The sequence below is a fragment of the Nelusetta ayraudi genome, unplaced genomic scaffold (genome assembly GCF_046127955.1).
Source record: "Nelusetta ayraudi isolate G7.1 ecotype Tasmania unplaced genomic scaffold, CSIRO-AGI_Nayr_v1 ptg000031l, whole genome shotgun sequence".
Classification (NCBI taxonomy): domain Eukaryota; kingdom Metazoa; phylum Chordata; class Actinopteri; order Tetraodontiformes; family Monacanthidae; genus Nelusetta; species Nelusetta ayraudi.
Genome location: NW_027466081.1, coordinates 564,687 through 592,205, shown reverse-complemented (window position 1 = coordinate 592,205; position 27,519 = coordinate 564,687). Strand labels below are relative to the sequence as shown.

Here is a 27,519-nt window from a genome sequence, read left to right as displayed (position 1 = left end):
CTACGGTAAACCATCTTTGGTTTGTCGTTGCCATGGTGAATCATACAGTCTAAGCTCTGTTTATGTAGGTTAACTCCGAGTGGACAAACTCAGAGTACATTTACTCAACTCGAAACCGCAGTGACAAAACCCAGAGAATAACAAGTTTATTGTTAAATCTTATGACGGTTTGGTGATCCTCCTTGTGTGAGTTGTTATGTCTAAATACCATAATATTGCTTTTGGTTTGTTTGGTTTGTGATTCATGTGTCCATCTTGCGAACTGCCAGTGTGTAACATGTACACGTTCTTGTTCCTGTTGCCATATACCTTCTTTAAAAGTACCCTTTTCAGTTCTCCTTTTCAGATTTTATTTTACAGTCTGAGCTCGGGTGGTGTAGCTGTTGATGTTTCAAATCTCCAAATCTCTATCAATCTCCAGAGACCAGCAAATTCAGTTCGATGTGTTTTAAAAAAAGACAGAAAATAAGTGGCAAGGGGGCCTCGGAGAAAAGCAACGTATGACTGGTCGAAGAGAAGGAGTGAAACAGGAATTTGACAGCTTTCTTTGCACTCAAATTGGCCCGCAGGCTCAACTCAGGGTTCTCCCCACAGCAGGGAGGGAGAACGAGAGGTAGAACATGAGATAGCGGAGAAACAGAACAGAGACTTCAAAACCCAAGAATTCAAGACTGTTAAGTCTTGAATTGTTTAGCATGCTATCCCACTTGGGAGGCCCCTTTGACGAAAGAACACAACTGACACCGTCAATACATATACATACATATTAATCTAATCACGACAGATTTACAAACAATGTTTTCATGCAGAAGCTCCTGGTTGACTCAGAGAGGAGGACTTTCCAACTTAGCGAACCAGATTTACAAGAGGAAAACAGGAAGTTAAACAAAGATGAGGGCATATCATTTGCACGCAGACGTTAACTGCGATAGATCCATTGAGATATACGTTACAGGGACTTCACATGTAGGTTTTTAAAGCCGCACTGAGAGCCAGATAGAGACAGGAAGCTATTTGTCATTGGAAACGGTAAGTAGCACAGCAACAAAAAGGAGGAGGACAAGGCTGTTGAGTGACACAAGCATATTTTGATTGAGAGTGAAATATGAAAAACTGCGGAAAAAAAAAAAAAAAAAAAAAAAAAGTCAAGTGAGCCATGTTTGTTTTCACATTTTGCACAATATCAAACATTTGATAGCTTTTGGTAAAATGTGCCAGTGATAAACAATGAACGCTATGATTACACCTCCATTAAGGTACGTTATCTACTTTCACAACACAAGTAATTGAAACATCTTGCACCGTATTTCTATTATTGTGTAATGTTATTGTGTTTCGAGGGACATTAGTTGGTTGGTATCCTTTTTCGAGTCATTTAAAAATAATTTTGAGTAGGTTCATTGTGAATACACGAGGATTTCAGTTTCAGTTTATGCTCTCATTCTGTTGAGCGCATTGACTGGATACAACGATGGAAGAATGGAAGATGGAAGAAGCTTCCGGTTTCAAAAAGGCCAGCATGGAAGTGCCAACCTGCATTCTATCGTTTGACCAGCAGAGACAGCAAAGGGGGTTGCAAGAAGACTAAAAATGACTGTCAATCCAGAAAAGAGCTCTAAATTCACACCTTTACTAACAAGCTCACTTTTTTTTTTTTTACTTAATTACTTTTTACTTAAGTTACTAAATAAATCATTAAAAAGGCTTGAATGTCCATTCTGTCTGATTTGCTCAAATTTTGAGTCAAATGTCCAGAAAGCTGTGGGCTTGCCAACATTCAACTTCAATCATTGCTCACCTCTGGTAACCACCCACGCGTCCAAATATGGAATCATCTGGTTTCATCCTGAACCGGGAACTCAGGACATTGCTGGCATGTATCCGATCTCTTGCCTTCAAACAAGGTCATAATGTTAGCTGTGATTTGTTCCTCCTGTTAGTAAGGCCACTAATACCTGCTACTTGAAGCCACCACTTGGGACCTCCAACATGTGTCCATCTTCCGCATTGCTATACACTTTCATCATGACCATCCACTCATGCAGCTTTGACCTGGACACTCACCTTGTCCTCCTTTTGTGATTGTTTCTATTTTTACATTTTATCTTACGGAGTGTAGTTAATTGAAAAGAAGAAAAAAAGAAACGTTTTTGGCTAACTTTATGCTCTCCAAGAGGATCAGTATAATAAATGTTGAAATGAAAGTGACCATAATTATCTGAAATTTGAGTGGTTACTTTGCCAGTGAATTTGAGGTCACACTAACAACACCAGGCAGCTTACTTCTCGATTGGCCTACATTATACGCTGAGGCAAACAGAGTAACAGAAACATGCATTTGATCTGAAATGCCACTGAACCATGAAATGCAAAGCCGTTAAATACAATCATCGTCATTTCCCTATAAACTAATTTAAGAAGTGGCCGCAGGAATCCAATATTGCTCGGTATACACGTTTTCCTTGTCCACCAGGATGTTTATTCTCTCTGTGTGAACTCTCTCTTTTTGCTAAAAAAAAAAAAAAAAAAAAAAACGTTTGCAAACAATCACTTTCCTTCCTTTGATTTTTGTTCTGACATTGTGCTGATTTTGTGTGTGCGGTTTCCACACTTTCAAGACTAGAAAAGACTGCACAGGCAGAGATTGAAAAACAGGATGTAGGACTGCTGACTGCGATCTCATCTGGTAAAAGTGTCAAGCTTGTTCTCATCCAAATAACCTTTGTTGTTGATGAAGAGAATGCAGAGATAGAGAGAGAGTGAGAGAGAGAGAGAGAGAGAGAGAGAGAGAGAGAGAGAGAGAGAGAGAGAGAGAGAGAGGCTTGAACAAAAGGTTGACAAAAATATAGTTCAAGAGTTCAAGAGTTTGGATTTAATTGCGGCACGTGAGGCTCTCTGTTGGACACTATTATAGAACACTATTAGTAGTACCGCTACTACTAGTACTGATACTGCAGTTTCAGACGCAGTGGTGTTATAGACACTCGTTTTGGTGGTGGTGGGATTTCCACTTCTCACCGTTAATTGAACCTGACAGCATCGGGGAAGAAAACAGTCAGTGCAAAACTGTCAGCTAGTCTGGTCGCATCATTCAATGCCCTGATTCTCAAGGGGCGGGGGGAGACACCAGTTCACGAAGCTCATCTACAGTCTTCACTTGACTGGCTTGGTGCCACTCTTCTCCCTTTGCAAACTTCGCAAATGTCTGGCTGACAGTTTTTTGTTATTATTATTTTTTTTAATCACATCTGAATCTAAACATCTAAATTTCTGCCGCCAGGCCTTGTTGCACCAAAGGAAGACTCGGGGGGCCAGTGCAGATTTTCTCGGGTCCTCCTCCTGGTCAACTTTTGTTCAATAGCTTGTTCGTAGTTGTTGATTAATCAGTTCTCAGTGTAAATAAGGCAAAGCAGGCAAGGATCAGAGTCATTTCTTGCAGGTTTACTGGCAGATGGAAAATTCTTCAGCAACCTGGGGGCATCCAGAAAAAAACAAGACAAAACAACCTCCTATGGTGAACCCATGAAGATCCACCAATCACCCCATGACGAACCCTTGTCCAGTGGTCACTTGCCAGCCGCAAAATGTCCATCAATGGACAGACCTTTTGGCGTTGTTCGGTGTCCTCTCTGCTTACACGATACAAGTAGTCCATTTAAAACTACCACACGCCTCACGCACTAACCTGTTGGCACAGAGGACTGCCCATCGTAGCTAATGCTATGTTCTAATGACTGAGGTGCATACTTGTTGGGCATTCCCGACTAACTTACATCAGAGAAGCAAAGGCCAGACACTTTTTGGGGTAGTTTGGTGTGGTTTTGGCGCGGCCGCAATGTGCTGGAATGCGCTAAGGTAGGAGCTTGCATCAGACTCTCTAGACCGGGCACGGGCAAACTACGGCAAGAGGGCCATATGCGGCCCGTTAAGTTTTTTAATCTGGCCCACCGACCTTGAAGAAATGATATTAATATTTAGTAAGTCATAAAATAGCTGTATTTCATCCATTTTTCTCAGGGTATTCAGAGTCAGTTCAAGTCAGAGATTAATAACGTGGGGCCAGACAACGTTAGCTTTCACGCGTCTGTTTATTTTCAACAGACATTAAAGCACATTTTTTCTCCATATCTCATGAGAACCCACTGTGTGTGATGTGGTTGCTCACGCCAAAGCTGTCACGAGAGCAGCTTTGCTGACATGCAAGGTAGTAAACAAGAAACAAAGTCTGTCACGCCACTCCTCAGTGAAACAGGAGAAAAACAGGATGTCAAAGAAAAAGGCTTGCCTCACATACTCATGAGATTTTTATTATTTATTTATTTATTTTTTAACAGGTGTTGTACTCGAACAGTTCTCTAATCAGAATGGCACCTCGGCTGCAAGACAACGTTTCATAGCAGAAGCACACAAATTCTCAGCCAGATGTGCCAGAGGGCGACGCCGGTCTCGGCTGGGCCTTATCAACTGTCAGCAGCCAATCGGGTGGCAGCTCTTGGAATGGTGCCACCTGCAAGTTGCAACTCATCATCCACACACGCACACAAACAAAGACAAAATATGCATTTATAGGTGTGTGTGTGTGTGTGTGTGTACACACACACACACACACACACACACACACACACACACACACACACACATATATGTATATATATATATATATATATATATATAAATATACATATATATATACATACATATATATGTATATAGATAAACATACATGAATACATACAATACATACATACATATCTTAGAGTCAGCCAAAATAATGTATACACACATGTTCAAAGTGGTGGCCATTGGCTTCCAAACATTTATGTGTATAGCCAACGCGTCAGTCATGAAGACATTGTTCAGCAGTACGCAGCGTTATCGTAATTTGATTAAATTTCGAAAGAGATATCTAGAAGCATTTATACCGATTAAATATTCCTGCTGTGTATACATTATTTTGGCTGACTCTGTATTGACAGGGCGACACGGCGGTGACCCGGGTCTTTCTGTGAGGAGTTTGCATGTTCTCCCTGTGTCTGCGTGGGCTCTCCGGCTTCCTCCCACAGTTCAAAAACATCCATGTGAGGCCAAGTGGGAACTCTAAATTGTCTGTAGGTGTGTGTGTGTGTGTGTGTGTGTGAGTGAGAGAGAGAGAGAGTGAGAGAGAGAGAGAGAGAGAGAGAGAGAGAGAGAGGGAGTGGGAATGATTGTTTGTCTTTCCCACTCTCTCTCTCTCTCTCTCAGCAATGCTAGCATGGTGGCTTGTCCAGGGTGTCACCCTGCCTTCACCCCTATGACAGCTGGGACAGGCTCCAGCAGACCCCCATGAACGTGAGTGCAGGGAGCTGATTTGAGTTGGTCGATTTAGCTCGGAGTGCACGTGAGCCCTCACGTTATCATTCAGCCTGGCTAATGTAAGAAAGGCTGTGCGCTTTGTGCCAGTTAAATACAGTAATAGCTCTGTTCATATACAGTGAGTGAAAAATTACAGTGAGCCGTATTTTTTTGGGGGGGGAGAAAACAATATTACAGGTTGCAACCAGTTGATTTGATGTTTTTTCAATGTAAAATTTGTTCTATGTGCAACCTTGGAAGAAGATCAGATAGGTGAGGATGAGGCATAATAGTAATTTCCACTGGTTGCACTCTGTAGAATTCACACAGAACAGGATGAATCAATGTGAAACTTATCTTGTCACCGTTACCAGTAAAGGGAGTAAATGAAATACGTTTTCGTCGGGACAAAAAAGGAAAAGAAACAAAAACAAACAAACAAAAAAGAGACAGAAATGGCAAACCACACCACGAAACTGTGAAGCCGGATCTTGAAATTATGATTTCGAAACATGGGCTTAAGCTGGGTTGGTGGTCACAGCCAGGGAAACCGAGGTAACCACTGAAACAATATTAAATGTGACTTTTTCATTTAGTATGGTACAAAAAATACAACAGAATTAAAGATTTGTGCTTCATCGACCTGCTCAGAGTGGTCAACAAACTGCAAAACACAGTGCGGGGAGGACTGGCAAGAAGAAAAAAAAAAAAGAGTTTGTGACATAAAAACTGCCACTGAAAGAACCCAACACAGGAAGTGGTTTGATATATGCACATTCTCAGTCTGTTGTAAGACAGAGGGAAGGGGGAAAAACAAAAAAAAGACAAATAACAAAATCCACTGTGGCAAGTTGACGTCACGAGATCGACCACGCAAATCTAAGATCTGACTAAGACGGTAATAAGTGCGATGAGCAGTTGCAGGAAACCTGAAGGAACAAGCCTGAACAGAAACCAGACTTTTGGTTTGATTAGCATCGTGGGACGTTTCCTGTCTCGCAGAGAGCTCTGCCTTCCCAGCAGCTGCGATGCGTCTTCTGGACATTCAAATGCAGTTCCCGGAGCGCAGACGGACTGAAATGGCAACTAACAATAAACTACACATCTTCATCGTTGTCTTCGCTGCAAGCTTCACTCTCCACCCGGGCCACGGTATGCTCTCTCATTTCAAATGGCAACCCATTGGTCTTATGGAGTCAATATACTACTACTGCTGATATATATATATATATATATATATATATATATATATATATATATTTAAAAACAAAAATGTATGTTTAATGTTCTAATACGTACTGGGATAATGCTTACTTTGAGAATTACGGTATAAATAAAAATAACAAGTGTTCGAGTCATTCCGTTTATTCATTTTTCTTTGCGAAAAGCTAAAGTGCCGCACATCGCGTGAGCGGCCAGAGTTAGAGCGGAGTCTCTGTCACCCATCAGGTTTCCAGGTGATTCAGCCACACAATCAAACGGTGAACGCAGACGGGACGGCCTCCATCACCTGCCAGCACATGGCAAACGTCAGCGGGGTTGAGGACGTCCGGCTCAACAGTTTGCCATTGTACGTATCCTGTTGGTTCACTGAGGGATTTTCACCTCCGTGCAGCCCATGAGTTCATCTATTTAAAAATAATAATAATAATAATAATAATAATAATAATAATAATAATAATAATAATAATAATTAAAAATAATAATAATAATAATAATAATAATAATATTGTTATTATTATTTTTACCAGTAATTACTGCAAGCAGCGTTTAAATATTGTACCGGCGTGGACTATGTTGACTTTTTTTTGTTGTTGAAAGTTTGATAAAATAAGGATGAGAAATGTATCTATATAGATGACAAGGCTGCACAATATATGTGCAAAAACAAAGAATTCACCGTGTGTGTGTGTGTGCGCGCGCGCGTGGTTAGCTTAATCAAAATACTTTATTTATTTGATAGGAGAAAACTAAAATAGAATTTTGGAGCTATTTTTGCAAACAGTATGCAGGAAAATATAAAATTGAGGAAAAAATACACTACTCCTACCCTGTGTACTTTAAAACAGACAACAATGGAACCAACAAAAAGAACACTATGCAAAAAGAATATCTTGAAATCACGCAACCGCATCCTATATTAATGCCAACAACAGCCTGTTACATCCCCCCAAAAAAATACAAAAATGTTGTGAGCTTTCAGAAAAGCATGTTAACATTCAGGCAGGATGTTACCTCATGGCCTTTTACACAATGGCTTTGCACTAAAGAAACGTTCTGTATACATACTACAAACAACCACTTGTCCCCCCCCCCCCAGAACAGGCCAACTTTCTCACAAGCTGCTCTGCCAGAAGGGCATGAAAGACTGTGAGGGCATTGTCATGCATGAAGACAGTCCAAACAGATACCTCTTCATCATGCTGAACGTTGGTCCACAAGCCATGAACCTGAAATACGAGTGTGAGTTCACAATAAAAGAAGACGACGTGGATTACACCGAAAAAGGGACGCCAACTATCCTCATTGCAGGTGAGTTTAACCCTTTTCCAACTTTTTATTTTTTTTATTTTTTTTTTTAAAAAGTGATAATTACTCAATGGAAAATTCATTTCACAGACTAGTTTATTGTCAGAGGTTCATCTTCTTTTTTTTTTTTTATGGTTCATCTCCTATATCTCAATCTTGCATGTCGACAATATGTCGTGGCTGGAACTGATCTCAACTATGTTACCAGGTGAGAAGGAAGCATGCGAACACCGCCCAACTTGCCCTGCCCAGTCTCACCTGCCGCTGTGGATTGTGATTGGTGTGCTGGCCCTGCTGGTCCTGTACAGCTGTGCCATCACCACTGCTTGCATCGGACAAAGGGTGACTATCCATATCTGACTTGATTTTGTTACAGACATTGAAAAAAAGTGTATAATTACCATAAATATACACTTGGTACAGTTGGAATATTTTTGACTGGACCAGATGACGGGCTTGAAAGAAAATATACAGATGTTCGGCAATTTGCAAATGACAGCTTCTGAACTGTGTGTCATCATTACGAGACTTATATTGTGAAAGGTAAAATACAATAAGCATCACCCTTCCAAATTAGCCGTTAGACAATCACGTTCTGCCTTTTGAATGTGAGATGCTTAATCCAAATTCAGTTTAATTCATCATATGTTTGTGAAACCAGACATAAGAAAATGACTCATTCTATCTCAAAGCAACAGTGCGATAAACTCACTGGTAAAATCAAAGCAACAATCCAAACCTGAAATCTGGTGCTTTGACAGCTGATGTAGGAACTTAACAGGGAAGAAACAAGTAGTGAAATTCAATCTATACTACAATGCTGTAGTACATACAATGAACATAGTGCTTGTTTTTTCTGCTATAGTAACTCCCTGCTTATATGTAAAAGTGAATGCAAAAGCTATGAAAGATGGTTCCGTTTACTTGAGGCCCAGTGACTCTTTCTAGCTAGCAGTTATGTTGAGGCGTTTGTTTGTTTTTGTTCTTTCGCCCTTCTCAATACAAGGATACTGAATTAAATGTGTTGCATTCAGGGTAAATGAGAAAATAGCATCATCAATAGCTGTACTATAGGTTTGGGCTATTTAATGATCCCTCACTAAAAGACCAGTCATAGCCATGAATAATTCAAACAAGGACTACCAGTCAAAAGTTTGTACCCACCTTTTACCTTCTTCATCTTTACTACTTTCTACGCTGTAGATACATACTGGAGATATCAAATATGTGACCTAAATATGTGGATTAATGTGGCAAAAGAAGAAAATGTTGACTTGTTTCCCACTTTTTTGTTGGATACATATTCCATCTGTGTTCATTCATAGTTTTGATGCCTTGAGTGACAATCTACAATGTCAATAGTCATGAAAAATGAAAGAAAAACTGTTAAATCAGAAGTATGTGGCCAAACTTTTGACCGGAAGTGTGCATAATGATGCCTATCGGTTTGAAATGCACCTGTAACTTGCATTACTTTGCAATAGCATGATTTCAATTGTGATTTGGCTCTAGAAAAAGAAAAAAAAGATTGCAAGACACACAGAGCTGATGTTTAAACACATCTGATAAATCTGATCATCACAGCAATGCTAGACCGAATGACGAAAAAAAGTCAAGCAAGAAGGTTGAGGCGACCCCTCGTCTTTCTGTGTGGAGTTTGCATGTTCTCCCTGTGTCTGCATGGCTTCTCTCTGGGTTCTCCGACCTCCCCCCAAAGAAGAAAAACGAAATTAAGCCGTAAATATGTAACTGTTTTGTTTCAGTTCACCAACAGAGGACCTGAAAACTCCGTCTATGTGGAAATGAGGCCAATGTCAACACCTACATACATGAGGAGTAGCTGAACCATCTCGCCTCAGCACTGGTCCGACAGCAGGGGGAGACACAGGCCAACTTTAATATGAATCCAAACCCTGCTGCTATCATGTCTGACTGTATCATGCTAAATAGTAATTCATATAAACATGCACACCTTACTATAAGTTACATGTAATATAAATTTGAATATTTATTGAATTGTGACATTTTACATTTTTCATTTTTATTGCTTTTCTGCTAGTAGTTTGAAACACACAAGTCTCTCTATCTATCTATCTATCTATCTATCTATCTATCTATCTATCTATAATATTATAAAGGTGTTACATTTGTCTGTCAAAAAACATTATGGCAAAGCAACAGACCTCAAAGGGAGCGTCTATTGTTGTATTTATGATTATTTATTTATTTTTTTATATAATTTTTGTCACTTTGTTTCATAACTTTATCAATACCTCAAGTGTGGATGGGATGCAATAAACTGAAATTGAAAAATAAGGGCGGATTTTTTCAAATCTATTTATGCATTTTATTCACACGCGCACATACACATTCGCGCGCGCACCGACACACACACACACACACACACACACACACACACACACACACGTCATATTAAATTATCTTTTGAGTGAACTTTTGTAGGGGTGTTCTATGTTTTATTTATTACTCCTCTCGACAGTTTCAAGTTATTACAGTGACCATTGTGGGTTTTTCTTTCTTTAACGGAAGGCTACCAAAAATAGTGTCCATGTCTGTATATCCACAATGGTTTCTTTGACACTGAAAAATAATATCTTTTCTTATCTTCAAAGTTCTGGAATGATCCATCCCCGACGCGAGTGAAGGTCATGTGAAAAAGTGAAAGTATGTTCAGTATTTTTTTTGCAGGGGCAATTCCCAGGCAAGAAAGTCTCAGTAAAGAAAACAACAGCCCAACCCCAACCTCACTAATACCGCCTGTAATTATTGCCTGAGACTTTAAGGCTTTTTAAGCTGTGGTTGACAGGTCTTAGAATGCCTTTGTGACCTGTCAACTATTGGAATTGCAGATATTGTCACCAAGTGACTTGTATGGTACTACTGCCTCAAGTGAGATAGAGTATTGCCATTTAAACTTTAAAACCTTCAAATTCATGAAAATGTTTATTCACTTTTAAAAGGTAAACACTGGTGATGCCTGGTAAAGCTATATAACTATATAACTATGTACTATGTATATATATGTATATATATATACTGTATATATGTATATATAAAACAGACTGGTTCCAAACTAAACACACAATGGCATTCGTGCATCAACTCAAATGTGATGAGACATGATGCAACCTCAGCATGATGCAAGCTAATTAGACACGAACACTAAAGTTCATAGTTCTAAATGAGCCTGAGGTGCTTTTACTTGGAACACCCCCCCCCCCCCCCAAAAAAAAGAAAAAGCTTTTTCTATGTCGTAATATAGTGGTTTATGCTACCTAATAAAGATTGAAATGTTGTTGATTGTTTCAGTCAACCTTACAAAGTTTGTGTTTTCAGTAAATCCTGTATCAAATAAAGAAGTTTTTATCCTCAAACCACTAATCACTTTTCCCACTTTCTGTTTCAAAACAAGTATTGTTGTGTATGGATTGTTTTTTTGTTTTTGATTTGATTTTGAATTGAATTGAACTGAATTGAATTGAATTCCTTAAACTTTATTTATCCCCTCAGTGGATGCTATATATATATATATACATATATGTATATATATATGTATATATATATATATATATACACACACACACAATTCAATTAAATTCAAAATCAAAACAAAAACAAAAAAAAAAACAATCCATACACAACAATACTTGTTTTGAAACAGAAAGTGGGAAAAGTGATTAGTGATTTGAGGATAAAATCTTCTTTATTTGATACAGGATTTACTGAAAACACAAACTTTGTAAGGTTGACTGAAACAATCAACAACACTTCAATCTTTATTAGGTAGCATAAACCACTATATTACAACATAGAAATAACTTTTTTTTTTTTTTTTTTTTGGAATGTGTTCCAAGTAAAAGCACCTCAGGCTCATTCAGAACTATTAACTTTAGTGTTTGTGTCTAATTAGCTTGCATCATGCTGAGGTTGCATCATGTCTCGTCACATTTGTGTTGATGCACGAATGCCATTGTGTGTTTAGTTTGGAACCACTCTGTTTTTCTTAACACTTCTGATTAGACTCATTCTTTTGGGATTAGTCACTGTCACTTCTGAAGCTAATATGCAAAGGTGTGAGCCCTTAATGAGGAATGCACAGAGAGATTTACTTGGGTGCAGTTATCTCAAGGGACCGGGTCTATTTACTAGTAGACACAAGAATGTTTTTGTTTTGTGACTGTTTTTCAAAACAACTTCAGCAATCCTATTTGAATAAAATTTAAAATTCATTTCAATTTCACAATTTATCTTTATTTTTGATACAGTTAAGGTAGGGGAAAACAAAGAACAGATGTGAAAACATTGTTTCCTGTACTTTTTTCACGATTGTGTCAAGATAATTCCACATTACAAAGGTTGTCTGAACTTTTCCTCTTTCAAACTTTGTGTGAACTTTGTGTGAACTTTGTTTGCAGCTGCTGCAGTCAAGGCAAGAATCTGTGTAGCTGGCTCTTTGGGAAGTGGAACATTCAGGATTTAATTTATCTACTTTTCAAATGCTTTTATCCCAACAAACCCCTTCTGCTTTAAGAAACATCAGTGTTCTTGGATTCCCAAGAACCTCAGAGCCACAGTATACCAAGTTGAGGTCCATAACAATTGCCAATGTGGTCAACAGCCCAGGAGAACCTCAAGGGACTGTGCTGGACCCGCTCCTCTTCACCATATACATCCCCAGGGTACAGCAACAACTGCCAAAGAGGATCTCTTCCAGGCTGGTGAAACTGTGCCAGCTCTGGGCTTGCTGACTGGTGGACTTGAGATGAACCTATTTAGTGATAGATACACTATATTACCAAAAGTATTTGCTCACCCATCCAAATTATCAGAATCAGGTGTCCTAATCACTTGGCCTGGCCACATGTGTATAAAATCAAGCACCGAGGCATGCAGACTCTTTTGACAAACATTTGTGAAAAAATGGGTCGCTCTCAGTAGCTCAGTGAATTCCAGCGTGGAACTGTCGTAGGATGCCACCTGTGCAACAAATCCAGACGTGAACATTTCCTCGCTCCTAAATATTCCACAGTCAACTGTCAGCTTTATTATAAGAAAATGGAAGAGTTTGGGAACAACAGCAACTCAGCCACGAAGTGGTAGGCCACGTAAACTGAGGGAGAGGGGTCAGCGGATGCTCAGGCGCATAGTGCAAAGAGGTCGCCGACTTTCTGCACAGTCAATTGCTGCAGAGCTCCAAACTTCATGTGGCCTTCCAATTAGCCCAAGTACAGTACGCAGAGAGCTTCATGGAATGGGTTTCCATGGCAGAGCAGCTGCATCCAAGCCATACATCACCAAGTGCAATGCGAAGTGCCGGATGCAGTGGTGTAAAGCACGCCGCCACTGGACTCTAGAGCAGAGGAGACGCGTTCTCTGGAGTGATGAATCACGCTTTTCCATCTGGCAATCTCATGGATGAGTCTGGGTTTGGAGGTTGCCAGGAGAACGGTACATTTCGGACTGCATTGTGCCAAGTCTGAAATTTGGTGTAGGAGGAATTATGGTGCGGGGTTGTTTTTCAGGAGTCAGGCTTGGCCCCTTAGTTCCAGTGAAAGGAACTTTGAATGCTTCAGGATACCAAAACATTTTGGACAATTCCATGCTCCAGACCTTGTGGGAACAGTTTGGAGCGGGCCCCTTCCTCTTCCAACATGACTGGGCACCAGTGCACAAAGCAAGGTCCATAAAGACATGGATGACAGAGTCTGGTGTGGATGAACTTGACTGGCCTGCACAGAGTCCTGACCTGAACCCAATAGAACACCTTTGGGATGAATTAGAGCGGAGACTGAGAGCCAGGCCTTCTCGACCAACATCAGTGTGTGACCTCACCAATGCGCTTTTGGAAGAATGGTCAAATATTCCCATGAACACACTCCTCAACCTTGTGGACAGCCTTCCCAGAAGAGTTGAAGCTGTAATAGCTGCAAAAGGTGGACCGACATCATATTGAACCCTATGGGTTAGGAATGGGATGGCACTTAAGTTCATATGTGAGTCAAGGCAGGTGAGCAAATACTTTTGGTAATATAGTGTATTTAGATAATTTTAGTTGTTTCTCACTTTTTAAATGTTGCCTCTGCCTTTATTTTTGTATTTAAATGTTGGGCATTTTTGAATGTGTGCTGTCAAAACTTACACACATACATTTTAATATACAAAAAACATTTTTTAAATTGGTTTGTGTGATATCTATCTACGGTATGTACAAGTCTTAAACTGGCTTAGTACTGGTTGGTGGAACCTTTTCCAATTTCTTCACCAGTTCATGTCATTGATGCGGCTTATTGGTAACACGCCTTCCTTCAGGATTTAACAGGCTGCAAACTAATGCGGCCCTAGGAGGTCAGTTCCTCCAGTCAGAGTGTCCATTAAGGCTCTGATGGTTGGCTGTTAGGTGATAGACTGCAGAGAGCCAGACAAAGCAACACAAAAGCCAGAACAAAACACAACACTGTAATGTAAACAGAGTCATTGACAATAAAAGAAACATATAATGCAAAAATATTATGTTATAAATGTTTGTATGGATGTAAAAAATCTTCACAAACAGTTATTGTATTGCCATGAGTATCTGTGTCCATTTGCGTGTGTTTGTGTCGGAGTTAGCAATGATGCTGCGACTTCTCCCAGCCAGACCGGGCACCAAGGTGTCCAGAGCTCCACAGACCGCAGTGCAATCCAAAGTGGCGTGTCAAACCAAGTGCCCATCATTGGCAAACAGACATCAGTAGTCCAGCAAACAACCGGGCCCTAATCCTGTCACGGCATTCTTAAGGACAGCCAAGCCGGAGCACGCAGGATACACCCCACCCTTAGCAGGTGGACTAGCATCCAGAAATAAGAACCAGATCCACAGATGCCTACGGAGCTCTGCGGGTGGTGAATGAAACACAAGTTTCTACTGCCTTACTCATTGTTTGTGTTGCATCTGGTGTAACAGTGTAATGGTATCATGGTAATGCTGTCTGACATCCTCCGCTGTGTCATCCATATTGGAAGCCATAAATACCGCTGCTGGTTCCCATTCAAATTCAGAAAAGAACCATGGGCCAGGATGAGAGAGCCTACACACTGCCAAACACCTGGGACTGTTACAAGGGTAGATTTGAAAGGTTAAGGTCCCAGTGATTGTCACATCCCGAAGGGTATGAAATCTGTCCTCCACATTTGACCCATCCCCTGTTGGAGCGGTGAGCAGCAGCGGTGCCATGCACAGGAATCACTGGGTGAGCTAAGCCCCCAAGTTCAGGCCAAACAGCAGGGAGGCAGCAGGAACCGTTAGTAAAGTCTTTGGTATGACCTGGCCTGGGGTTGAACCAACAACCTCACAGTCTCATTGCAGACACTAGACCACTGACCTGAGATTTCACCCATTGCTGGCTGGGAAAAAACAGCTTAAAAACCCACAAGAAACATCAGGACCATGTGATGCTTCTGAAGAAGTGCGCAGAAAGTTGTTGAAGCACGTATAGCTTTGAACATGTCCACAAATGTTTAGAGTCTAAAAGAAAGGGAGGCACTTTCCTGGCCTTCAACCAACCTCCTGGCACCCAGTCGCACAGAAAATGTGTCTGACGCAATTGTCCTTTAGCGTGTTCCCCAAACTGTCAGGCAGGTCATGTGAATGAAAACAAATAAAGAGACAACAAAGACACACTCTTAAAAAAAAAAAAAGAGGAGGGTGGTTTGTTTCATGAGTTCCCACTTGCATACCTTAACCACTACGGGATTGTGATTGGAATGGTGAACTGGAGGCAAGACAATAAAAATGTCAAGTCTGTCGACATCTAAACACACCCATGTCCATGCAACATGCCATAGCATTTAGTTTTATGATAATGGTAAAGGACTTCCATGAAGGGCTTTGGACTATACATTATTATCAGTTACACAACTACTGGGATAATTTGGAAAATACAGCTTTGCATGTTGCCTTCATTGGGTTTTGCCAAGAAAAAAAAGGTACAGTATGTCATCGATGGTTTTACAGTTGTTTTTACATTTATCTAAAAAGAAACCAAACCTGCATTGTATGTTTATTTTGTCTTGATATTATTGACAATTATATGTCAAAGCAGACAAACTGCAAACGACTTCTGTGTCAACGCTTGTGTCCCTGCAGATGGAGTCCCTTGAAGGTGGTGAACTGTGCTTCCCACATCTCCTGAACACATCCTGCAGGAGAACCACAACATATCGACCCACTATCATACTCACTAAAAGTCTGATGATCTTCATATCTCTTCTCACGGCAGCGCTCAACCTGCTGGTCATCATTTCTATCTCGCACTTCAGGCAAAGATCATCCCCTTGCATACATTTTATTCGTCGTAATTCTTTTGCTCATTTTATCATTTTGCGTAAGAGTATCTTAATTTTAAAGATAATGTTTTGCAAGTAATTGTGATATTGACAGTATCTACAATTTTTGTGATATGGGGCAAATTGCTCTTGATGGTAATGATAACGTTCAAAAGTCATTCCCATTAAATGATTTCTCTCCCCCAGGCATCTCCAGAGCCCTAATAACCTTCTCATCCTCTCCTTGGCCGTCTCAGACTTCCTCGTGGGCATTGTTGCCTTGCTGAGTGGATTCTTTTTGTCAGATTCTTGTTGGTACCTTGGTGAATCCATGTGTGCCATGTTTTGCATATTGAATGTCATAATTACTTCATCTTCTGTTGGAAATATGGTGCTCATATCGATTGACCGCTTTATGGCCATCTGTGACCCTCTGCACTACCCCATCAGAGTGACCAGAGGGAGAACAAAGATCTGTATTTGCCTAAGTTGGATGGGCTCTATTCTCTACAATTGTCTAATCTTAAGCAGCTTTCTGAAAGATCCTAATGCATATAATTCCTGCTACGGGGAGTGTGTGCTTGCGATTAACAATGTCATGGGAATGGTTGACTTTTTCTGTACCCTAATTGCCCCCATCGCTACTGTCATAGTGCTGTACACCAGGGTTTTTTCAGTGGCGTTGTCTCAGGCTCGTACTATGCGTGTGTTGCACATTGCAAGTAGTTCAGTAGGTGTCAAACCTCAGAAATCTGAACTCAAGGCAGCAATCACTCTGGGTGTAGTAGTGCTAATATTTTTGATATGTTTCCCTCCATATTTTTTTCCATACCTTGCAGGCGAGGATATTAAAATGAATGATTCCTCCGTATCTTTCACAATTTATCTGCTGTACTTTAATTCATGTTTAAATCCTGTCGTCTATGTACTTTTTTATCCCTGGTTCAGAAAATCTGTTAAACTAATTTTGACACTTAAGATACTGCGGACTAGGCCCTGCTAAAATTGCTGTTGGTTCACACTTGAAGATTGAAGGGAGAAAATATTATATTTTTTTCCACAGTAAGAATGAGGTTGCGGTCTGAGTGGTACCTGCACACTGTTGTCCAATCAAAGACAGAAATGCAACCACTGTGTTTGAAGGTCTGCTTTCAAAACAGAGTGCAAGTGCAAACTACTACAAGAATATTTTTCCTTTGAAAGTACAATGTAATTTGGGTGTACTATGAATGGTGAATTGTTAATAAAGCCATTTGACATTTTCAAAGCAAGTCTTATTTTTTTATATATATAAATAGCAGCTTTAAAGAAATGCAAATCAAAGAGCATGTCCTTTGTCGCTGATAAACAAATGATAAGTAATAATAACAATGTGCTGCGGAATTAATAAAAACAGATCCAATAATACTAAAGGGATTTTTTTTTACTACTACTGTTGACATTAAAACTTCTTATTTTACAATAAAAACTCATATGTAGCATCATATATTTGTACTGATACAAGTAGAGAGGTTGTTTAAAAAAAAACATTCAGATAGGAGTGCTTTAATTAAGAACTATTTTATCGCCTTTTCTTTAAATCATAAGGAATATTTAGTTTTTTTTTCCATTTTGTATAGTTAGTATCCTATTCAGTGTCCTCGGAAAATAGCTTATCATAATATGATTAATTTATCCATAGACTCAATCAACCATCAATTAATGAATTAATCAACTTCTCGCACCGCTAGTTTGGGCTTTGTTTATTCAATGGATAATAAATAAATAAATGGATAATAAATGAAATAAACAAAAAATATTATGGTAATAGTTGATTCACTCTCACCTGCTGTAGTAATAAATTAAGAAGATTCTGCAATCATTAAGAAGACACATGAAGAAGAAGAATGCCTTTATTTATTCCACATTGGAGAAATTTGCATTGTATAACAGCATACACAGTGCAAAGAGATAAATCAAAACGAGTGCAAAGAGTTATTTACATAACCAAATAAGAGTAAAAAAACAAAAAATAAGTGATGATAGAGAGAGGAAGTTGACAGAAGTGTTTATTGCACTTACGTTTCACTAAAGTGGTTGATCAAGATGTTCTATTGTGTGCAATTGGGGGGGTGGGGGGGAGCTGGCGGGAGAACAGCTGGAGGAATGGCCTGCAGTAGTGCTCTTAGGGCGCAGCAGTCTGGACCAGCATATTTCTGCCCGCCACCTCCTGGATGGAGTCCATTGGACAGTCGAGGACAGAGCTGGTTCTCCTCACCAGTTTGTCCAGTCTCCTCCTGTGGTCTGTCAATGAGGCAGTCAATGGTCCAAGCAGCAAGATGTTGGTCAATGCCAGCCTCCTCCATCTTCCCCCTCAGCAGCGATGGCTGGATGGTGTTGAAAGCACTGGAGAAGTAAAAAATAAATAAAATAAAATAAAAAATAAATCATGACCCTCACTGTTAAAGTTGGCCCTGTGATAAAGTGGTTATCAAATTTCTGTTACATGACATTTTGCATGGTGTTGGTGCTTTTTTCAGGAGCAGATTTTGCTCCTGCTGGTGAGAATATATAGTAGAATTGAAAGACTGTTTCTGATTGGGGATCAAATGAGTTGACCAATAAAACAAACAGTCTTGCAAACAAAATGAGCGCTCACATTCAAATCTCATAACGGGGTCACCCAATGTGCACTGGTTCAATGCTAGAGGCCTGATCCCAAAAGCTGAAAAGCACCAACACCATGCAAAATGTCATGTAACAGAAATTTGATAACCACTTTATCACAGGGCCAACTTTAACAGTGAGGGTCATGATTTATTTATTTATTTATTTAATTTATTTTTTACTTCTCCAGTGCTTTCAACACCATCCAGCCATCGCTGCTGAGGGGGAAGATGGAGGAGGCTGGCATTGACCAACATCTTGCTGCTTGGACCATTGACTGCCTCATTGACAGACCACAGGAGGAGACTGGACAAACTGGTGAGGAGAACCAGCTCTGTCCTCGACTGTCCAATGGACTCCATCCAGGAGGTGGCGGGCAGAAATATGCTGGTCCAGGCCAGGCCATTCCTCCAGCTGTTCTCCCGCCAGCTTCTCCCCCCCCACCCCCCTCCAATTGCACACAATAGAACATCTTGATCAACCACTTTAGTGAAACGTAAAAATTATTATTAAAATCCCTGTTGCAAGTCAAGATGAACCATTACACACAATTTAAAAAATGTTTTAACTTTTGTAAATAGGCTTAATTAAGCATTCATTAGTCATCATACATATTTCAAAATAAATAAAATGGGTGTCTGTTCAACAAGAAAATATGGTTGATTTAGGACCCAGCTTCTTCTGTAGATTTAGATGAAATAAAGCCCAGACTTCTTTTAATTTCAGACATTTTTCCCCCAACAATCTGACTGTAGTTTCATAGTAATTAATTTTTTAGTAGTGTCTTTTCATTTCATGAAAATACTTACAAGTCTTCTGTATTCCTAATGAAAATTGAAAAATAAATACATTTAATGCAAAGAAACTCTAATATCAAAAACAAACGTACACTATATTTTCTCCTATCTGTTCTCCACAGCTGGCTTAAAGGACAAAGCTAAAATATGCACAGTTTTCATCATTGTGAGCATTTTTTTTGGCCTGCGCTTGTTGAATTATGTTCATAGAATGTATTTATTTTACTTTATTGATGTGTGCCTCCTCTCTTCACTCTTCAAGTTAGTAATTTAGTCAATGCAAATATTTTTTGAAGAAATGAGACCTGTAGGGGAAAAAAGTGGGACGGAAAAAAGTAAGAGTGTTTATTGGTTGTAAGAGAGAAAGAGAGAAAAAAAAAGTCTTTGATCATGCATGTATGCAAAACAAAAACTAAAGCAGCTGATTGATGATAACATGTTTATGGTGCTTCTGCCACATGACCCAAGAGCACAATAACAATGAACGTTTACTCTCAGCTTACTAGCAGTTGCTTAGCTTGATAGCAGAAAAGTAGTGCAAGTATATTTTTCCTTTACTGCATGTTGATGTCTCTGTAGTCAGCCTTTAGTATTTTTAGCGTAACAATAAGTTTGACAGATTTCCTGAACCAGGAGTAGAATGTGGCGTAAATTAGAGGATTTATAAAGGAGTTCATATAGAACAAAATAACTATGACGAAAGTGGATGAAGTGCCAACGGATGCACTTTGACCCGCCAGTATGTAACAAAAATACGGGCAGACGCATATGAGAAAAGCAACCACAACAAGGCCGAGCGTGGTGGCTGCTCTCATCTCGGATTTCAACGTGCTCACTTTCAGAGAACAGTGCAGAGTGACGGAGGCAACCTGAGACACTATGGCACGAGACTGGGACACCACCACCGAAAACACCCGGATGTATAACACGACCACAACAGAGACCGGCCCGAGGAAGGAAAGCACCATGTCTGCCATCCCTACAGCAAAACTGAGCACCACGGTGCACTGGCCAAAGCACGTTTTGGCGCTGCTGGTATTTTTGAAGCTGTCCTTGAACCGAATCCCTTGAAAGATCGCAGAGCAGGTCCAACACAAAGTGATGGAGATTTGCAGTCTTTTTTGAGTCATGGTGGTTCTATAACGGAGAGGGTCGCAAATAGCCACATAGCGATCGACCGATATGAGCACCATGGTCCCGATTGAGGCGGAGGTAATTGTGTAGTCCATGAAATAATACAGGGCGCACACGATGTCCCCCAAAAACCAGCATCCGTCGAGCAGTATCATTTGAAACAACATGAGGAAGCTGATGAGGAAATCTGAGACAGCCAGAGAGAGAAGAAGGAAGTTGGTGGGCGTGTGGAGCTGCCTGAGGAGACATACAAGCAACAAACTCAAGATTATTCCAAGTTGTCAGTGCCTTATTCACACAGGTGCCATCACAACATAACTAAGTAAGCGCACATTAAAACAAAAAAAAAAGAGAAAAATACACCTGAAATGCGAAATGGAAATGATCACCAGCATGTTCAAAAACGCAGTGAGTGGAGAGATGCAGGAAAGCAGCGCGCGGATTAAAAAGCTTGTAACAATGGGATAGTGGATTTTCCGGCATGAAGTGTTAAGGAGCTGAGGGAAGCAGAGGTCAGCCTCTTCCAGACTCTCCATCAGCAGTGGGAGGGGGCGTCTCAGTCCTGCAAGAACACAGACTGCTCTACGACTCATTGCACGTGTTGTGCTACTTATTTACCTGTCTCCTCCCAGTCCCTTTTTTTTTTTTTTTTTATCTCTTTCTCTCTTACAACCAATAAACACTCTTACTTTTTTCCGTCCCACTTTTTTCCCCTACAGGTCTCATTTCTTCAAAAAATATTTGCATTGACTAAATTACTAACTTGAAGAGTGAAGAGAGGAGGCACACATCAATAAAGTAAAATAAATACATTCTATGAACATAATTCAACAAGCGCAGGCCAAAAAAAAATGCTCACAATGATGAAAACTGTGCATATTTTAGCTTTGTCCTTTAAGCCAGCTGTGGAGAACAGATAGGAGAAAATATAGTGTACGTTTGTTTTTGATATTAGAGTTTCTTTGCATTAAATGTATTTATTTTTCAATTTTCATTAGGAATACAGAAGACTTGTAAGTATTTTCATGAAATGAAAAGACACTACTAAAAAATTAATTACTATGAAACTACAGTCAGATTGTTGGGAAAAAAATGTCTGAAATTAAAAGAAGTCTGGGCTTTATTTCATCTAAATCTACAGAAGAAGCTGGGTCCTAAATCAACCATATTTTCTTGTTGAACAGACACCCATTTTATTTATTTTGAAATATGTATGATGACTAATGAATGCTTAATTAAGCCTATTTACAAAAGTTAAAACATTTTTTAAATTGTGTGTAATGGTTCATCTTGACTTGCAACAGGGATTTTAATAATAATTTTTATTTTGATTTAATTTAATAACAGTCAAGATCACAACAAGTTAACCTTCATTCCTCTCTACACCTTCACCTCTTTAAAAGCTGAAAGTTATAACCTGGACTGTGTTTGCGTGAGCAATGAAAAATCTGCCAGAGCTGTGAGAGAAGTCCTTGGCCCATCCGGCCCATCCAACCCATCCTCCAAGCAACAACTGTGCCCTTATGCAGACGGTTCAATCTGTGGATGGCCTGCATTCCAACAGGAGGTTGAAGACTCCATCCACCACATCCCACCATACCCCAATGAGTACACAATGTTTACAGAACTGCCGAAAAGGTCAGCCAGACGACACATTCCAAGAGGATGCCAGACAGAGGACCTGGACTTTCTGAAACATCAAGTAATTTACTGAAAGCCTACTACAAGGCATACCAAGATGACCCTTTTCCTCCCACCATCATGGAACTCTATTGAACAAAGTTGGTGAGGACCAAAGGCAAGTCTTTTGAAAGGAGTTGGTAGAAAATCCCAACAGGACTAATAACAGCAGGAAGCCATGGACTACCATCCTCCCCCTTGGGAGGAAGACCATACCACTGTCCAGCACCACATCATGATCAAGAAACACTTCGACATGACTGGTGACCTAGACCTGTGCCAAATTATCAAGGCCTCCTCAACAACAGGCACTTCTTTGTCCAACTGAACAACAAGAAGAGCAAAGGGAAAGCCCCCAAAAACAGCCTACCACAAGGCAGGCCCCTGGACTGGCCCCTCTCCTCTTGAATGTCTCCACCATCGACCAACTGCTTTCCCTACAATGCCGCCGTTTCATCTATGCTGACAACCTCTGTGTCACCACTCAACAGGAGAATTCCAGAAGATCAAGCCTGGAGTGCCCTCCAAGAGGTGACAACCTTTAACAACCACCTGAAATGCAATCCATCAAAAAACCCAGCTGTGTTGCTTCCACCTAAGAAATCTGGAAAATAATTGATTGTGAATGAAAGTCTCATGGGATGGCCACCAACTTCCTTCCCCCTCCTTCAAAACGTATCTCCAGAACACCAAAGCCAAGGTCAACACTTGCAATAATATCTAGCACAAACTGGAAAATTGGCCGATCCACCAACCATCTGTGCCACTGCCCTAGCCCTGTGTTTCTCCACAGCTGAATATACACGCTCAAGCTGGAGCCACTCTCACCGCAACAAATGACTCGCCACAGCCCTCATTGACACCTGCCAAATCATTACAGGATGCATTAGGACAATGCCAGTCCCGTGTCTCTACGCCATAGCTGGCATTGCCCCCCTCACATCAGACTTTCCATCGTCACGCAAGATGAGCAGAGAGCACATGGGCTCGACCTAAGGCACCTACTGCACGGTCACATAGCACCTCCATCTCCACTAAAATCCAGAGCCAGCTCCCTGCAGACAGTCCCACCTCTCCAGACAACCAAAGGGTCAACAAGGACAGACATGTAGAAAGAAACTTGACACACGAGCCCCTGACTAGTTGGAGAGAGGCATCACCCCGACTGAATGCCTTGCTAATAGGCACGACCTCCAATGGATAACCTGGAAGTCCCTCAACAGACTACGAGAGGAGCAATGAAGGTGCAAAGCAACTCATCCTGACCTGTCTGCCAATGACTATTTCTCTCTCTGTCTCTCTATGATTTTTTTGTATTTGAATTTCACCCCAACTGGTCAAAGCAGATGACCGCACTCTGGAGTCCTGATCTGCTCTAGGTTTCTTCCTGTGGGGGAGTTTTTCCTGACCAATGTCACACCTTGCTTGCTCTGGAGGGTTTTCGTTGGTTTTCTCTTTGATTGAGCAAAACACTTTGAGAAGCCTTTGGATGTGATTTTGTGCTTTATATTAAAAAAAATTGAGTGATTGATTTGTCTGGGGCTACAATAGACAGGGTAGGTCATAAAAGGCATCAGTTATAGCATTGTGCTAAAAGTGAGCACCTCTGTTAGACAGAGTGAAAACCGAGAACTATAGATGCTTGAATTGAGTCTTTTGAAGAAATTGACTATATACAATATATTTGTATATATATATATATACATATAAATATTTATATATGTGCACATATACACATGTGTGTCTTTCTACATTCATCTATATTGAATCATTTATTTATATAAATACTTATATCAATTTATATAAGGAAAGCTTTCTAAGTATTTGGATGTTCACTTGAGTCCTTTGAAGAGAGTGTGCATAAAATGCTGCAGCTTTTCTCTGCTGAACCTGAACCTTTCAACCCAACAATTCAAATGCACTTGTTTTCCCAAGTGGGAAAAGAACCCTTGAGTGCGAGCACTGTGGATAGAAAATACTTCAATACTAAAGAAATGACTAGGGGATAAAGGTACACATGATCAGCTATATTAAGAGAGAAGGTCAAATATCTACCACGCCTCAGCTCTCAGTCCTGCCCATCATGGACAACCTGGCTGAGAGGGAATTTTGTTTTCCACATCTCCACAACACTTCTTGCCAGAGGCCACAGCGACCACTCAGGGAGACTGTGCTCATTTACATCCTGCTATCTGTAATTTCTTTTCTGACTGTGGCTCTCAACCTACTGGTCATCATCTCCATCACCCATTTCAAGTACAGGAACAACTAACTTGACTTTCAGCAAAGCACTTGCAAACTATGTGTTTGATCTGCTTTTATATTTTCCATATTTTATTCCACCTTCACAAAATGTTTCCCTTGACAGTCGTATGTGATGCATGTTGTGATGCATGTTGTGATACGATGTGATGTAGGTTTTGTTTTTCCACCACAGGCAACTCCACACCCCTACAAATTTCCTTCTCCTGTCCCTGGCTGTTGCAGACTTTGTCGTTGGCCTCGTGATGCCCTTCCAGATACTCATAACAGAAGGTTGTTGGATTCTCGGTGATGTTATGTGCACACTTGTGTGCATTTTAGAGTATATCACCACTTCTGCATCGGTAGGAACCATAATACTCATATCAATTGATCGCTATGTGGCTATCTGTTATCCTCTCCATTATTCCACTAAGATCACAGTTAGAGAAGTAACAATAGGCAATTGCCTTTGTTGGGCCTTCTCTGCACTGTACAATGGCGTTATCATGAACGACAACCTGACACACCCCGGAAAGTATAACTCCTGTTTTGGAGAGTGTGTGGTTGTCATTAGCTACCATGCAGGAATTGTCGACATTATTTTAACATTTATTTGTCCTGTCACTGTCATTGTGGTTTTGTATGCAAGAGTGTTTGTTGTTGCCGTGTCTCAGGCTCATGCCATGAGGTCTCACATTGCAACTGTCACACTGTCAGAGACAGTTCCTGCAAAGAAATCGGAGTTGAAGGCAGCCAAGACTCTTGGTGTTCTTGTTATTGTGTTTTTGACATGTCTTTGTCCATATTTCTGTTCGTCGCTTGTTAGCCAGGAAACCTTGTTCAGTGTAACTTCTGTACCATTAGAGACCTGGCTGTTTTATCTCAACTCTTGCCTAAACCCTCTTATTTATGCTTTTTGTTATCCCTGGTTTCGAAAATCAATTAAAGTAATTTTAACATGTAAGATATTTAACACTATGTCCAGTGAGATCAATGTACAATGAGGAAAAATATGGTCATGACAAAGCATATATATGTTATAATGCCCACTTGTTTGTTCTAGTTTTAGGTTTGGTGACCTACATGAACTGTTTATGTGATCTAGTAAGATATGGCAGAAACTGCTTTTTAAATTTAAACTACAAAAATAACACAATGTTGCTGATAAATATGTTTTCAGTAATTTTGCTTGAGGTGAGGGTACTTTCTTTGTTCATATTCTTCCTTTGTTACTGTACCAAATATTTTGCCTTATAGAAAAATAAGTATAAAAATTAAATCTTCCATTCTGAATTCTATCATTTAACACTTAAAACAAAAACAAGAACTAAAATCACACTTAATGAATACAATGAATCAACTAGTATCATTTGAAGTAATTTTTATTAAAATCATTAGAGTTAGCAAATGTGTGATAAAAAACAAATAAATATTATTTAAAAGTATACATTTGGACTAAAAGAACAATGATTTCTCCTCTGGCTGCAAACAAAGTGTACAAAATTTGGTATTATGGGCTGTGAGTATTTTTCAGCAGTGAGACATGTCCCTAGTCTCTTCAGAACAATCTATGACCTCATCATAGTTTCAGCACAATTTTTTTTTTTTACAGCAGGGTTTTTTTGTTTGCTTGTCATTGGGCCCTGAAAAAAGATAGAGAGAATGTAATATTTGCAGTTACTTGCAAATATTACAAGAGCCATTTATGTTTTATTGTTGTCAGGTTGTAGTATTTCACTTATCTATATGTTAATTACATTATTTGGGACCCTGGTGGCAATGTAGGGCGTATCTAGAGGGAATAGAAAAAAGAAGTGCAAGGCAAAGGAAGGGAAACTGCACTCAGTTCTCACCAGACCCAGATCCAGACCACAGATCACAGTGCTCAACTCAAGTCAATTCACTGACAAATGCAACAAAGAAAAAAAATATTCTGGAAACTTCTTTAAACTATTCCAATAAACCAATATCCAAGCTGCCTGTTCCTTTTTGAAGTGTGTGTTTGTTTACCTCTGCTCCACCTGTGCAGTGATGACAAAACCTATAAATGGGACATTTGAAATAAGAAGGATTGTCATTACTTTCACGGCAGGGTACTCCCTGGACAAGTCGCAAGTTCGTTGCAGGACCACATAGAACAACAAACAACCATTTGCTTTCACACTTTGATTTTTTTTTCTTGATTCTAAGAGACACTTTTTTTTTGTACACTGTGAATAGATGCACGGCTTAGCAGCAGTTTGTGACTCCAGCCATCTTCTTTCTAACAAGAATCCCACATTTGTTTGGCATAGAACAGGATAGGTCCAAGAATAGAACCCTGTGGCACCCCACAAGGGAGAGAAGCATATCAATAGCAGAATTCATCAATCATTACAGAGAAAGTCCTGTTTGCCAGAAACAACCTGAACTATTGGAGAGTGGTGTCAAGGATGCCTACATACTAGGCGAGCATCCACAGACAGGGAAATATCATTGTCCACTTTTAACAGTGCTGACTCGATGCTATGTCGGGATCTGAAACCAGACTGAAATTGATCAAGAACAGAATCGAACTCTAAAAATGTCTGCAATTGATAAAAACAACTTTTTCTGAAACCTTAGAGAGAAAAGGCAAGTGGGAGACAGGCCTAAAATTGTAAAGCACAGAGTGGTCAAGATGTGTTTTTTTAAGGAGGCGCCTGACCACTGCATGTTTGAAGGCAGCTGGGACAGACCCCGAGCTGAGACAGGTATTTATAAAAACCAGCAGACTTGACCCAAGAGAACTAAAAACCTTGTTCAAAAACTTGGCGGGGATGATGTCTAAGGGACAGTTAGTGGGTTTCATGCC

At 40.1% G+C, this 27,519-nt stretch overlaps 4 protein-coding genes across 4 annotated transcripts; 3 read left to right on the top strand and 1 right to left on the bottom strand.

Moving 5' to 3' along the window:
* The first annotated feature begins 6,235 nt into the window (after positions 1-6,235).
* LOC142891304 (uncharacterized) lies at positions 6,236-10,176 on the top strand. Its single transcript, XM_076030716.1, has 5 exons — positions 6,236-6,483; positions 6,781-6,901; positions 7,652-7,863; positions 8,069-8,202; positions 9,624-10,176. Exons 1-5 carry the CDS (start codon positions 6,360-6,362, stop codon positions 9,702-9,704), a joined length of 672 nt encoding a protein of 223 aa, XP_075886831.1. The 5' UTR covers positions 6,236-6,359; the 3' UTR covers positions 9,705-10,176.
* Positions 10,177-15,912: 5,736 nt separating this feature from the next.
* On the top strand, positions 15,913-17,371 carry LOC142891281 (trace amine-associated receptor 13c-like). Its single transcript, XM_076030691.1, has 2 exons — positions 15,913-16,179; positions 16,393-17,371. The coding sequence occupies exons 1-2, from the start codon at positions 16,007-16,009 to the stop codon at positions 17,186-17,188; spliced, it is 969 nt and encodes a 322-aa protein (XP_075886806.1). The 5' UTR covers positions 15,913-16,006; the 3' UTR covers positions 17,189-17,371.
* A 2,694-nt stretch (positions 17,372-20,065) lies between these two features.
* Positions 20,066-21,298, bottom strand: LOC142891280 (trace amine-associated receptor 13c-like). The gene is made up of 2 exons (XM_076030690.1): positions 21,126-21,298; positions 20,066-20,999 (listed from the first exon to the last, which is right to left on the bottom strand). The coding sequence occupies exons 1-2, from the start codon at positions 21,296-21,298 to the stop codon at positions 20,183-20,185; spliced, it is 990 nt and encodes a 329-aa protein (XP_075886805.1). The 3' UTR covers positions 20,066-20,182.
* Positions 21,299-24,525: 3,227 nt separating this feature from the next.
* Positions 24,526-25,690, top strand: LOC142891279 (trace amine-associated receptor 13c-like). The gene is made up of 2 exons (XM_076030689.1): positions 24,526-24,698; positions 24,880-25,690. Exons 1-2 carry the CDS (start codon positions 24,526-24,528, stop codon positions 25,688-25,690), a joined length of 984 nt encoding a protein of 327 aa, XP_075886804.1.
* The last annotated feature ends 1,829 nt before the right edge of the window (positions 25,691-27,519 follow it).